Source organism: Sphaerodactylus townsendi, unplaced genomic scaffold, assembly GCF_021028975.2.
Source record: "Sphaerodactylus townsendi isolate TG3544 unplaced genomic scaffold, MPM_Stown_v2.3 scaffold_20, whole genome shotgun sequence".
NCBI lineage: Eukaryota > Metazoa > Chordata > Lepidosauria > Squamata > Sphaerodactylidae > Sphaerodactylus > Sphaerodactylus townsendi.
Window position 1 is genome coordinate 105151 of NW_025950363.1, and position 14268 is coordinate 119418.

The 14268-nt window shown below is 45.1% G+C and overlaps 1 protein-coding gene across 4 annotated transcripts in view; it reads left to right on the forward strand.

Annotated features, from left to right (window-relative positions):
- Positions 1-14268, forward strand: part of CCDC158 (coiled-coil domain containing 158) — a 40131-nt gene that overhangs the window by 8869 nt on the left and 16994 nt on the right. For all 4 annotated transcript variants that reach the window (XR_007243322.1, XR_007243323.1, XM_048482711.1 and 1 more), the window contains exons 6-13: positions 424-534; positions 2012-2126; positions 3185-3304; positions 5584-5781; positions 6644-7126; positions 7696-7885; positions 10551-10703; positions 11781-11893. Coding sequence is in view for 2 of the 4 variants with exons in the window: in XM_048482711.1 (XP_048338668.1) it covers positions 424-534; positions 2012-2126; positions 3185-3304; positions 5584-5781; positions 6644-7126; positions 7696-7885; positions 10551-10703; positions 11781-11893 (1483 nt within the window). In the remaining 2 variants the exon portion in view is untranslated. The remainder of the gene's footprint in view (positions 1-423; positions 535-2011; positions 2127-3184; positions 3305-5583; positions 5782-6643; positions 7127-7695; positions 7886-10550; positions 10704-11780; positions 11894-14268) is intronic.

Here is a 14268-nt window from a genome sequence, read left to right on the forward strand (position 1 = left end):
ACAGGGTGCCAGGACTTGGCGCTTCCTGCCCCTGTCATCACCATGGCAACCATAAGTGCTACTATGAGTGACTGCTGCATTAGCATGTGACCAAATTTTAAATGCTGTTTCTATGAACTTGGGCAAATCAGAAGAAGCAGAGCATGAAGGGATGAGTTCGTTCTCAACTCTCGTGATCCTTTCTTAAACGCCCAGGGTAACGGCAATCACCACTGTGGAGTCAGATTGGCCAGAGATCCTGGAGGTTTTTGCCTTCTCCTGGGCACAAAGCAGAGATCATTGGGGGAGTGGGGAAGGTGAATTTCCTGTGTTGTGCAGTGGGTTGGACTAGATGACCCTTAAGATCCCTTCCAGCCCTATGTTTGTATGTTTAAACCAGTTTTTTGATGTTTTACTATCATTTGTCTCTCTCTTTTAAAAAAGCCTTGAAAGACTGATAAGTGATCACCAAACGGAGCTGGAGGTGCTGAACGAAAAAGCGAACGCTGCGCACAGTCATGCTTCTAATATCCAAAGCCATTTGGAAATAATTCAGTAGGTTTCTTGAGAATACGGTTCTAAGGCCTCACTGCAAGGAGCCTAAAGCAAACAGCTCCTCATATCTATTCTGTCAATAATTCTGTCTGCCTTTGCTGTCTTGCTAAATCAGCCTCATTAAGTGAATAACGTTTGGAGTGAGAAGTAAGAAATGAATGTGGTATGGGAGGGGCCATGAGTCTGTGTCAGAGCCTCTGCTTTGCACGCATAGGGTCCCAGGTTCAATCCCAGACATTTCCATTTAAAAAAGGATCAGATAGCAGGTGGCATAAAATGAATGGATTCTCCTCCGTTCACAGAGAGCGGCTGCCCATCAGTATAGACCCTTCAGGGCTTGATAAACCAGGACTGTGACTCAGCCTCTCTCTCTCTCTCTCTCCCTCTCTCTCTCTCTCTCTCTGTGTGTGTGTGTGTGTGTGTGTGTGTGTGTGTGTGTGTGTGTGTGTGTGTGTGTGTGTGTGTGTGTGTGTGTGTGTGTGTGTGTGTGTGTCAGTCATAGCAGGCCAAAACTCAGCAACCCTATGCCAAATTTGGAGATTTGTGCACAAGAAAATCAGGTACTGGAACTGGAAATGATTGTAATTATGATCATATATTTTATATATTTCTATTTCTGGCCTACTCCATACCAAAGGCTCTAGGGCAGTGGTGGCGAACCTATGGCACGGGTGCCAGAGGTGGCACTCAGATCCCTCTCTGTGGGCACGCATGCACAGAGTTCGTCATGTGGGGGCATGATAGGTAACCCTGTTAAATGCTGTTAAACCCCACTGATTTTCATGCAAAGAACTAAAGCGCAATCCTTTACCTGGGAGTAAGCTCGGTTGCTGGCAATAGGACTTGCATCTGAGTAAATCGTCCTAGGGTCGTGATTCATCCATTGGAAGAGTTGCATGGTTGCTTCAAAGCAAAGCCACTGACTACCACCAAGCTTACTCCCAAGTAATGCATGCCTTGGAGCCAACCGTTTTTTCTAAACTAAAACCTTAGTATTCGGGTTAAATTGCCGTGTTGGCACTTTGCGATAAATAAGTGGGTTTTGGGTTGCAGTTTGGGCACTTGGTCTCGAAAAGGTTTGCCATCACTGCTCTAGGGGTAATCTCTGATTTAAAGCACCTGGAGATCTCCTGCTATTACAGTGGATCTCCAGACAACCATGATCAGTTCCCCTGGAGAAAATGGCTGCTTGCTAGTGTGGAATCTATGGGATTATAACATGCCGAGGTCCCTCCCCAACCCACGCCCTCCCCAGATTCCACCATCAAAATGTCCAGGTGTTTCCCAACCCAAAGCTGGCAACCCCAGTCTCAGGGGTCTAAACTTGATCTGACCGCATCCTTGAGTCCGACTTAGCCTCTGAGATCTGACTAGATCAGAGAATATCATGCCCCCTTCCCTCCCCTGAATGACATGTTATCCTTCCCTTTTAAAAACCCGGTTGTTCCTTGTCTTTTCCTTCCATTTCCCCTCTTAGTGATCAAGCAAGAAACCAGAGTTCACTGTACATGAGACAGATCAATCAGCTGGAAGCCACAATTTCTCAGCTGAGTTCTGAGCTTCGAGAATCAAGGAGAATGTATGAAGACAAGGTGAGTGCAGAATGTGGGTGGGGACATCTAAGATGGAACTGTGTGAGTGTTGTATATTCTTTTTGATCCAAGTCCTCGGTGGTCTTGGAGGGTGGGCCCTTGTTCAGGCACAGAATGGCGTTTGCTCTAACCCAAGGGTCCCCAACCTTTTTGAGCACGTGGTCACCTTTGTGGAATTCTGACGCAGTGTGGTGGGCACAACCATAAAATGGTTGCCATGGCTTACCTTCAGTCACACAGCAAAGAGTCTTGTGCTATGGTGGCAGCTCCTGCCAAAGTAAAGTTTCTACAGACTGCACAGACAGTCCACTCTCTGGTCACCAATCAGAAGCGTTGCTGGGCAAAAACCTCATCTAGCCCTGCTTGTTTTCTAAGAGCGCTTGGGGGCCCCAGGAAAGTTGTCAGTCGGCCCCGTGGCATTCATGGAGGGCGGCAAACTCCCATTTGGAGGACTCCCTGCTCTCACAAGTGCAAAATGGGAGTCCTCCTTTTCCCACTCATTCCTCTTTCTGGGATGTCTTGAGAGAGGTTACCTTTCAGGGTTTAAAACTGATGGATATTTAATTGCTGGTTCCTTTTAGGCTACACAGCCTTTCCAAAAGCCTCTTTTAATGGGTGGGCTCAGAAAAACAACAGCTATGCTGATAACTTGTACTGCAACCGGAATAAATTAGAAAAAATCCTGCACAGCTTCTCTTATTTGAGATTTGATTCATCATCAGGGTGGGGAAGGGCTAGACAGGCTGGGATGCTGGAGTATCCTCCCCCTTTCCTCTAGCTCCTGAGTAGTTGGCAGACTTTCCCACCCCTTCTCCAGCACAGTCTTGATGCCCCGGGGCCTATACACTTTTATGTGTGTGTGGGCGGGGAGGGCGGGGGAGAAGGTTCTATTTTGCTTCTTGCAGAAAATCAAAGCCAGGAAACTGGAACCCCATACCACATCCTTCAATTTTTTTTGTAATGCCTTAGAAATTGAGCTGTAGAGCCCTGCCGCTCCCAGTAGAAAGGCTGCTGAGAGCCCAGACTTTTTGGCAAATGTATGTTTATCAATATCTTAGATTGAAGATCTGGAAAAACAGCTCCTTCTGGCTCATTCTGAGATGTCCGAGGCTCAAAGCAAAAGAGATCAGTCCAAGCATGATACAGGAAGTCTGGATGACCAGGTTCAGCAGTTAATGGTAGGAAGCAGATAGAGGGGTGGTTGAAATGTACACGTTGCTTTCAGGTTTTCAGAGCTCTTTAAAGTAACCCTTATAGCATGTTTGAATCCTTATAGTGCAGATGGGCAGGATGGGGAGTTGAGGCTGACCTGCTTGGGGGGCCATGTATTTATCTGATCGCTCATGGCTGAGATGAGATTTGAATGAGGCACTTCCTGGATAGCAGCTCCATCTGTTGTCCACAACATCTACTGTAGTTCAATCCAGATTTAAAAATTGGGGATTGCAGTTCAATACAGATTTAGAACTCAGAGATGGATCTTTTATATTGGGGGGGGGGAGCTAACAGAGAAATGAATACTATGTTGTTGAATACTGTGTTTAATTTGACCAGTTTTCTTATCTTTTTTTCAGTATGGCAAAATATTTAGGTAGGCATGCAGACTTCCTAAGCAAAAGGAAAGGCCGTGTATGTAATTGTAGGATGTATTAAAATCTGAGTTCAACTTGGCAGTTATATGGGGCTCCAAAATATTGAAAGACATAATTCTATTACCTTGGATGCCGAATAATATTTTCTTGTTCCATAGTTGTATGGAACATGCTAAAATCATTTTGAATATATGTATATGGAACAAAACAAAGAAGTTATTGCTTTCATGTCGAAACAGCAGTGTGAGATGGCAGTTATTTATTTTTCATGTTTTCAGGATATTTCTATTTCGTTTCTTCAGAGTTGAACTTGAGGCAGCTTGCTATTCAAAACCACAGTGGAAACACAAGCCTTTAAAAACTCAAACCATTGGACACAAGCAGCATAAATCTATTCACAAAACAAAACAGGAGGTTAAAAAACTTATATGATAAACTCCTGGATAAAAATAGGACTACCAATTTCCAGCCAGTGTCTGGAGTTCTAATGACAACTGTCTCTCCAGACTATAGAGATCAATTCCCTTGAAGGAAATGGCAGCTTTGGAAGGCAAACGCTATATGGCATCATGATCTCCGCTGAGCTGAAACCCATCTCCGAATCCTGCCTTCCCCAGGCTGTGTCCAAATCTCCAGAAATTTCCTAACCCAGATTTGCCAACCCTAGTTAAAAAGATGTGGCAAGCAGCACCCCCCCCCCCCCAGTGGTGGGATTCAAACAATTTAACCACTGGTTCTGGTGGTGGGATTCAAATAATTTAACAACTGGTTGTTTACAAGCACCATTTTAACAATCGAGTCCGCCGAAGTGGTGCGAACCTGCTGAATCCCCCCACTGCCCCCCCACCCCCTTCTGGTGTGCAAGCCAACTCTAAGCTAATATTCTCAGGGGCTGCCTTCCTTCCAGTTAACACCTTCTCTTTCTGCTTCGTTGTCCACATAAGGCTTGCTATTTGGAAAAGAAATGAAAGTATGGATCAGGAGCTACATATTGGGATAAAGAATAATCATTTTAGGTATCTGTCTAGCGTAGTTTGGAGAGGTATAGTAGAGAACACCTCTTGCCCTCATGATGATTAGACAAAGAAGCAGGAAGAGGGAGTTAGCTGGAAAGAAGAAAATCCACAAGAGTAGTGATCTTGTTAAAAACAAGGAAACAGGACCAGCGTAGACAATGGCCCCTTCCGCACATACAGATTAGTACACTTTCAATACACTTTCAATGCACTTTGCAGCTGGATTTTACTATGCAGAATAGCAAAATCCACTTTTAAACGATTGTGAAAGTGGATTGAAAGTGCATTGTTCTGCATGTGCGGAAGGGGCCAATATAAGGGTACAGACGAACCTGATCTAATATAAGGATACAGAAGAACTTGCCCCCCTAGGGTATTGGTGTGTTCTTCTGTACAAACAGACATTGTACAGTTCTTCACTTCCAACATTTAGAAGATGGCCTTGGGACTTTTGCTTTTGAGCCTGGGCCAGGTTTTAGGGGTCCATGGGCAAAGAGTACTTAGAGCCCACCCCTGCAACCCTCCCTGTTGCACCCCTCCTCATCCATCTACTCACATGTCTGTGTGTCCATCCATCACTGCCTACCAGTCCCTCCATCACTGCCTTCCATTCCCCATGAGCCTTCCCACCATCCATATTCTAGCCACATAATCCTTTATATGCACGAGGTACTTTTCAGCAAGAACATCCAGGTGGCAAATTAGTCCCATGTTGGTGTATGCTGATGACGACTCTGGTCCTGGCCTTCAGTTGCCTGTCAAATTTTAACAATCCCTCGTTGAAGATACATTTATTTTAATGCACTTTTAATGTTTTTTTTCTGGCTACAAGTACATATTGCCTTGCAGGCTGAGTTGCATAAGAAAGATGTGGAACTGAAACTGGAGAAGGAGCAAAACAAGCGGCTGTGGGATCGGGACACCGGCAGCAGCATCACTGTTGACCATTTGCGGAGAGAACTGGACAACAAGAACATGGAGCTGCAGCGCATGGAGTCCATTGTCAACTCCATGAAGATGGAGTATCAGGATCAAATGGAACGCCAGGTCAGGAGAACCGGCTGAAGCCGAGAGCAATAGAAATCATGCCAAGTCAACAGGAAATGGATATCCTGCAGGTTTCAGAGTGGGGCTTCCAAAATGCTAGAAGCCATATCAGGGTTCCCTCCCTGTCCCAATTAAACTTTGGAGGCATCCTTTCACTTTCCATTTTCTCTGCGGCAAGCAAATCCATTTATAGCACGATTTTAATTTTGCTTTGCTTCCAGAGTGGGACAGATTTGCCAGTGGGCACATCTTTGCCCTGAACCCCTTCCCTCCACACACAACCTGCCCACCCAGTCTTACCCTCCACTCCCTCGCACTGCTTTGCACGCTCCCCCCTCGCTCTCTTCCCTGTTGCCGACTACTTCCAGCTCCTTGTCCTGCCATATCACTTCTGTTGCCTGTGGCCTCCTTGCTCCTGCATATCTTTAGATCTTTTTTTTTAAAAAAAATAACTATATCAGTAGATTGATAAATTGGCAGTAATATTTTAAAAAGTAAAAATAAATTGACACTAATATTAAAAAAATGTAAAAATAATAATAATCTTGCTTTTTCCGTAAAAGCAAGACCTGCCGAGGAAGAGTCAGCATGGCTTTTGCAGAGGCAAGTCCTGCTTTACAAATTTACTAGAGTTCTTTGTGGGTGTAAACAGGCATGTGGATAAGGGGGAACCAGTGGACATTGTCTACTTAGATTTCCAAAAGACTTTCCTCACCAGAGACTACTGAGAAAACTTGAAGTGGCACCAGGCAGCGGGAGCCCTAGATGGGAGATCCTTTATACATAGGCCAGAGGGTTGGGAGGCCTAATATGAACCTACTGTGACAGTGTGAAAGTAATTGGAAAATAATTTTCACTTTAGATGTCTTTGGCTAAAGAGAAGAATGAAAGCCTTGAGAAGGTAGCTAGCATGACATCCCAGCAAGAGTCCACTAAAGAAATGCTCCGTAGAGTTGTCGAAGAGCTGACGGAAAAGAAGATAAACCTGGAGTCTGCAGAGAGGCAAGTGGCCGACCTGACGAAGTGTCTGCAAGAGAAAGAGAGAGTGATCAAGATGACCAACGATGAAATCCAGAAGCTCCAAGGACGGGTAGACAGCAACCAACGTGAGCTCCAGCAGCTGAAGAGCGAAGGTGATCACCTCCAGAGTGTGCAAGCCGATTGCGAGGCCTTTAAGATGCAGGCGAAAGAGAAAGAGAAGATAATCGAGATCCTGAGGAAGCAGATTGACAACATGACCCAAATGGTGGGCCAGCATGGACGGACTGCTGGTGCCATGGAGTCAGAAAAATCTCAGCTTTTGAAGGAAATCAATGACAAGAGACAGGAGCTCCAAGAACTTAAGGTTTGCATATTTTGAATTCCTGGCTGCTGGTGTAAGGCAGCTAATGGCCAGAGGGAAGCTGACTAACGTGAGTTCCTCCCCTGGCCATGCCCCCGGCCCTCCCCCACTACACCAGTGGTAGGGGCGCTGGGATGCTGGCACTGTGTACTTGCACCAGGGAGAGCCATGGTAGCCACATGCCAAAAAATTCACCCCTCTGCTGGGGTAAGTGCCCCAGGGAGGGTAAATCTGCTTATGTGGCCACACGCCACTCCTACAGGTCAGTTCGGCTCCTTCCCTTTGGATGGGGCTGTAAATCATCGCGCGGCCCATCAAGTAACATGTCTTTTCCCATTCTAATTTCTGCCATTTGTCGGTTGCTTTTGGCAAGAATAATTTCCAATTAATTATGTTCGGAGAAGCTGTGAAGTTCTTTTTTCTTTCAGGCCACGAATGACTTGACAACAGATACATGCGGTCAGACAATAGATATATGCTGAAAATGCCTGAATTAATTACAAGACATCCGGTTTTATTTCTGTGATATAAAATGCAAAGTACCAACGTGAGAATGGGTTTCCTTTTCGTAGCTTTCTCTGGACAAGAAAGACAGTTGGATTCGTGAACTAGAGGCCAGCCTGAGTGAGATGGAACTGGAAAAGGTTAAACTGGCAAACATGAACGCCGAGCGGCTTCGAAGCATGAAAGAGTTGATGCTGGAACGAGACAACCTAATGATTGAAGTAAAATCCAGCCGTCTTGAGCTGGCTGCACTTGCAGGTAAAGAGCAACAGATGGCCTGTTCTCCATCTTCTTGTTTGTCCTCACATTATTGACTTTCTTTATGACTTAAGGATGCCGGGCACCAGCTCAACGTCCCCAGGAGCTTTAGAGGCATGGCAAGGTTATGGAAATGATGTTGGGCTATGTACAAATGTCATGTATGGGCAAAGATTTGGACGTGATGTCCGCTTGTCAGTGGATTCTCTGAAAGCTGGGGTACCACCATCGAGTTTCTGGAGAGTCATCTGACATCATATCCAGGTTTTTACCCAGATGGGATGTCAGTGTCTACCGTGTTTCCCCGAATATAAGACAGTGTCTTATATTAATTTTTGCTCCCAAAGATGTGCTATGTCTTATTTTCAGGGGATGTCTTATTTTTCTGTGTTCTGTTCGTCAGGCATGCTTCCAAACAAAAAAACTTTGCTACGTCTTACTTCCGGGGGATGCCTTCTATTTCGCACTTCAGCAAAACCTCTACTACGTCTTATTTTTAGGGGATGTCTTATATTCGGGGAAACAGGGTAGCTAGATGTCATTTCTTCCCCCTGCTATTTCTCCTGGCAGCCTGAAGTGGAGGTGGGTGGAAAGGCTGTTCTGTGGCAGATTGCACACCAGTAGCAGACATCCGAAATCCCTTCTACGGTCCCTCTCATCTGTTTCTATGGATGGATGGATGGATGGATGGATGGATGGATGGATGGATGGATGGATGGATGGATGGATGGATGGATGGATGGATGGATGGATGGATGGATGGATGGATGGATGGATGGATGGATGGATGGATGGATGGATGGATGGATGGATGGATGGATGGATGGATGGATGGATGGATGGATGGATCCATCCATCCATCCATCCATCCATCCATCCATCCATCCATCCATCCATCCATCCATCCATCCATCCATCCATCCATCCATCCATCCATCCATCCATCCATCCATACATCCATACATCCATACATCCATACATGCATGTTAGAAAATTATATTGCTTTTTCTTCAGATTTGATTTCTGTCTTCATTTTTCTGTGCTCATTGTGATGGACCAGGATTCCAGTTGGCATAGGCACAGCCCTAACTACCACTGGGTTAACTGAGCTGCGGCCACCATCTTTATGCTCAAGTTAGTTCTGTCTTTCCTGGGCAGACAAAAGTGTTAAAAGGGTTTGGTATACTTTCTTAGGAAGGTGATTCTTCTGGTTTTAGCTTGCTCAGCCTCTACTGGCCTGTAGTCTTTATGGACCTCCTCAATCTCTCTCCCTTGAGCCTTGTGGTATCATGAATGAATAGCCTGTCATGTTGGAAGAAGATGTCTGTTGTGGAGAGAGGAAGGGAAAGGAGTTTGTAAGCCACCTTGAGTCGCCTTCCAGGAGAGAAAGGTGGGGTATAAATCCAAACTCTTCTTCTTCTTCTTTTTGAAGTTATGCCATAGAGTCCATTTCCAGAGCAGTCATTTTCTCCAGGTGAACTGATCTCTGTTGCCTGGAGGTAAGTTGTAATCCCAAGAGATCTCCAGCCACTATTTCAGTGATGGTGAACCTTTTCGAGACCGAGTGCCCAAACTGCAACCCAAATCCCACTTATTTATCACAAAGTGCCAACACAGCAATTTAACCTGAATACTGAGGTTTTAGTTTAGAAAAAACAGTTGACTCCAAGGCATGCATTACTGGGAGTAAGCTTGGTGGTAGTCGGTGGCTTTGCTTTGAAGCCAACCCGTGCAACACTTGAATGGGTGAATCACTGCAATTCTAGGAGGGTTTAGAAGCAAGTCTCCATTACTCACAACTGAGCTTACTCCCCAGGTAAAGGATTGGCGCTTTAGTTCTTCCCTTTGAAAATCAGTGGGTTTAACAGCACTTAACTTTATGGGTCACCTACACATTGTGCCCAGTGGCTCCGGTCGGGGCCTAGATGTGTGTGTGTGGGCGCATTCAAAAACAACAACAACCCATGATGAACTTCTGTGCATGCTGCGCTGCTTACAGAGAGGGTTTCTGAGTGCCACCTCTGGCACCCGTGCCATAGGTTCACCACCACTGCATTATTTACAGTTGGCAACCCTATCTACAGAGGTGGGATCCAGCAGGTTCTCACAGGTTCCTGAGAGTAGGTTACTAATTATTTGTGTGTGCCGAGAGGGGGTTACTAATTGGTGATTTTGCCGCGATTTTGTGATTTTTGCCTTTAGTTGGCGCCCTCCTCTCTCAGCAGTAGCGCCGCAGAACTTGAAGCAGTCCTAGCAGGAGGAGGTGCACCGTGCAGGCGTGGCAGCCTGGCGCTTCGCGCAGGCATTCGCTTCTCGGCCTGCTAAGGACTCCAGGCATGAGCGGCTGTATCACTTTTGCCACAGCTCCATCGCCTACAATCCCCACCTCGAGATGCTCGGCCCCGCCTGGCCAGGTTCCCCTCGCGCCCAGCCCCATTGGCGCTACGCCACAGTTTGAATCCCACCACCATGGGAACCTGTTACTGTTATCTACCTTATTCTCAGTACTACTCTATCTTAGTGCTCTGCTTTTGGTGCTCCGGGTACCGCTGCCTCCCCAACTGGGTCATGAGAGATACGTATTGACAGCATGCTATTTATACCAAAGGCATGTAATATTCAGCCCATGGCTGAAGGAGTTAATTCTGTGTCTGACACCTTGCAGAGCAGTCTGATGTTGCGAATAATGATTACCGAATAAAAACTGAAGAGCTGGAAACCACCGTGACCAAGCTGAAAGTGCAATTGAAATCTGCACAGATTGAACTGGAGCAAACCAGATCCACATTAAAGACTATGGAAGGGTCCGATGGCCACGGTAATCCCATGAGCATTCGTTTTGGTAGAGGCTGAGTTTGTTTGCCCGAGGAGATTGCATATGTTGGGTTTTTTTTTAAAAAAAAACGTAGTTCTTTTCTAATTTTCTTATGGGAACATACCATAGAGAATTCTGAATTAGACCTCAGTGTTCCATTTAAAGTCAAAATGTTGCTGGGACTGAATGTGTTTGGGGGCACATTGGCATTCTTTCTACAGCACCTTTCTGTAACCAGAGGAAGCAGAACAAATCGTAAGTGAAAATTCAGCAGATATGATTCATTTCCCTAATTTATGCAGGCTAAGAATTAAGGATGTAGGAAAGGGGACCCAATAGTACAAGGCTCTTGAATAGCAGGGCTGGGAAAGTCCCGGACCTTGGAGAGCCACAGCCAGTCACAGAAGAGAATACTAGGCTAAATGGACCAATGGTCTAACTCGATATAAGGCAGCCTCATAGGTTACTAGTTTTTCATGTCACTAAATTTTATTTTTTTAAAATAATAGGTTGCTGCATTTTTAATGCTTTGCAGCAATCTACTTTGTCTTTGGTAGGAGAAAAACTGATTTTAAAAGACTTATATTAATATTTTTAGGAATGAGTATACTTAGTCCTGACAGTAGGATGCATCTGTAGAAAATGCAGGTGTTCTAAATAGAATCCGTGCCAGATATAGCAAGTCTTGTTTCTTGTCTGCATCTTTCCTGTTGGCTCACTGAATAGATGCATTTATCCATGGATGCAAAAAGGTTGCCAAAGTCCCATGGTTAGAAAATGGAAACGGCAAAACCTCGCCTTATTCAGTTACAGATCTCCAGTGGGTTTTCTCCAAAATTTCATAGGGCTGCAGTAGAACAGCTACATGAAGGTCTAGTAGCGCTTTAGAGACCAGCAAGATTTTCAGGGCATGAGTTTTCGAGAGTCAAATTTCCCTTTGTCAGATATGCTTTGACTTTCAAAGACTCCTAGCCTGGAAATTTTGTTGGTCTCTAAAGTGCTACCAGGCTCAAATCTAGTTGTTCTTATGAAAACAAGATGCCAGTAACACATGGGGAATTGTGTCTTTTTTTTTTACAGCCATGAAGGTTGCCATGGGGATGCAGAAGCAAATCACAGCCAAGCGAGGACAGATAGACACTTTGCACAGCAAGATTAAGTTCTTGGAGGAAGCAATGACCAACGCGACTAAGGTCAAAATGGCTAAAATGCTCGGTTCAGATCCATTTTCCGTGGAGATTTTGCTCCAGTTTGGATGCCAAACGGGATTTTTTTCCAGCATCCGCATGATATCAACCCTTGTTTGCTGTCCTTCTTTTCCCCTGCTTTGCTTCAGTCTTTCAAAAGTTGGTTTGATATGGTGTTTTGGGAAAGATCGCAGTAAGTTTTGTTTGCACAGCATGTGGACAGGAAAGCATGCATTTTTGAAGGCCACCGTTCCTCCCCTACCCTGGCGCTGTATGTTTTTTATGTTTTGTACATATTTTAACTCTGTTTTGAATACATTTTAACTTTGTTTTTAATTGTTTTAATGGTGTGCTTTTTGAAGGGGGGCTGATTTTAATGGTTTTAAAACATTGTATATAAAAAGCAGTCACCATTTCATTCAGAGTTCCCCAAAAGTCTGCTGGTGGTATGGGGAATAGTGGTTGTGGAGGGGTCTGTCAGGGGAAATTGTGAGTGAAACATGCTGTGTGGATGTTGTGTGTGCAAACGCCTCAACAGGAGTTCTGTGAAGAATGGTGAAAGTAACCTTAATTATTAAGAAGGAGAGGAAGAAGAAGAAGAAGAGGAAGAAGAAGAGGAAGAAGAAGAGGAAGAAGAAGAAGAAGAAGAAGAGGAAGAAGAAGAAGAAGAAGAAGAAGAAGAAGAAGAAGAAGAAGAAGAAGAAGAAGAAGAAGAAGAAGAAGAAGAGGAGGAGGAGGAGGAGGAGGAGGAGGAGGAGGAGGAGGAGTTTGGATTTATATCCCCCTTTTCTCTCCTATAGAAGACTCAAAGGGGTTTACAATCTCCTTGCCCTTCCCCCCTCACAACAAACACCCTGTGAGGTAGGTGGGGCTGAGAGAGCTCCGAGAAGCTGTGACTAGCCCAAGGTCACCCAGCTGGCGTGTGTGGGAGTGCACAGGCTAATCTGAATTCCCCAGATAAGCCTCCACAACTCAGGCGGCAGAGCTGGGAATCAAACCCGGTTCCTCCAGATCAGAGTGCACCTGCTCTTAGCCACTACGCCACTGCTGCTCCTGTCCTAATTGTCATGGATTGCAAATCCCATCATCTCCTGTCCTAATTGTCCTAATTGAAGAAGCAAGCCTTTATTGGCATAGACAGCAGTAAAACAATAATAAAAACAGATTAAAAAGCATATACAACATAGGATATACATGTTAGGACAAAGGAAATCTACTGGCATTTAGTAATTTCCAGGAGAAAGTCTGCCACTATCATACAGAGAGAAGGATCAGGGTTGTCCAACAAGTAGTGTAATCTAAATAAATCGGGGAGGTCGGGTAAATGTAAGGGAGTGAGATTCACATACTTGGATCTGATTTCCTTGAATCTGAGACAGTGAAGTAATTGGTGGGCCAGAGATTCAACTGAGCCATCGTTACATGGGCACAATCTTTTAGCCTTTTCTTGCTTATTAAATCTGCCATGTAACAAAGGCAGAAGGCATAACATTGAACCTGGTGAGCATTATGGCTCTCCTTTGAACAGGGTTTATTAAACAATACAGGTAGTGTGCCAAGTGGCCCCGTTCAAATGGGAGAGAGAAATACAGGGGGGAGCACGTTTTCTTGGCTGCAGTGATTAAGGTGGAGAACTCTATCCAATCAACTATCCAATAGTTGACCTTTTAATTTCCTATAAGCTTCTGAATAGGACAAAGGGCAAAGTGAATCCACTGACAGTCCGATAGAGGCAATTTTTTCTTCAATTATGGAAAACCAGGGGTTGGAATGGGTGTCAGAGAGCAGACGGTGGACCAGGGAGTTACGGTCCGAGAGAAAATGAATTCGCAGCCAGAATCTAAAAGTCCTCAGCCAAGCGGCTGATTCCAAGGAGTTTTGACCTAACTCCAGACAGAGGGCTGCATAGGGCACGCAATTTGGGAATCCAGTTATCTTGTGAAAAAATTTGGATTGAAGAGAATTCAAGGAGTAGTTAATAGCTTGAATCCAAATTGGGACTCCGTAAGCAATCTCGAGGCGACTTTGGCATTGAAAAATTTGACGGCAGGAGGGATAAAGGAGTGGCCACTGCTGTAAATTGTCCTAATTGTCCTAACATCTCCTGTCCTAATTGTCATGGATGCCTCAGGCTGGCCTGATTTCATCAGATCTCAGAAGACAAGTAGGATGCACCCTGGTTAATATTAATACTTGAGTAGGAGACCATCAAGGAATACCAGGGTCACTTTGCAGAAAAAGGCAGTGGCAAACCATGTCTGTCAGCCTCTTGCCTTGGAAACCTTACTTGGGTTGCCATAAGTCGCTGTGATTTGACGGCACTTTACACACACACACAATGGAACAGTGGGCGTGGAAGGAGGATTGTTGAGGTAAATCCA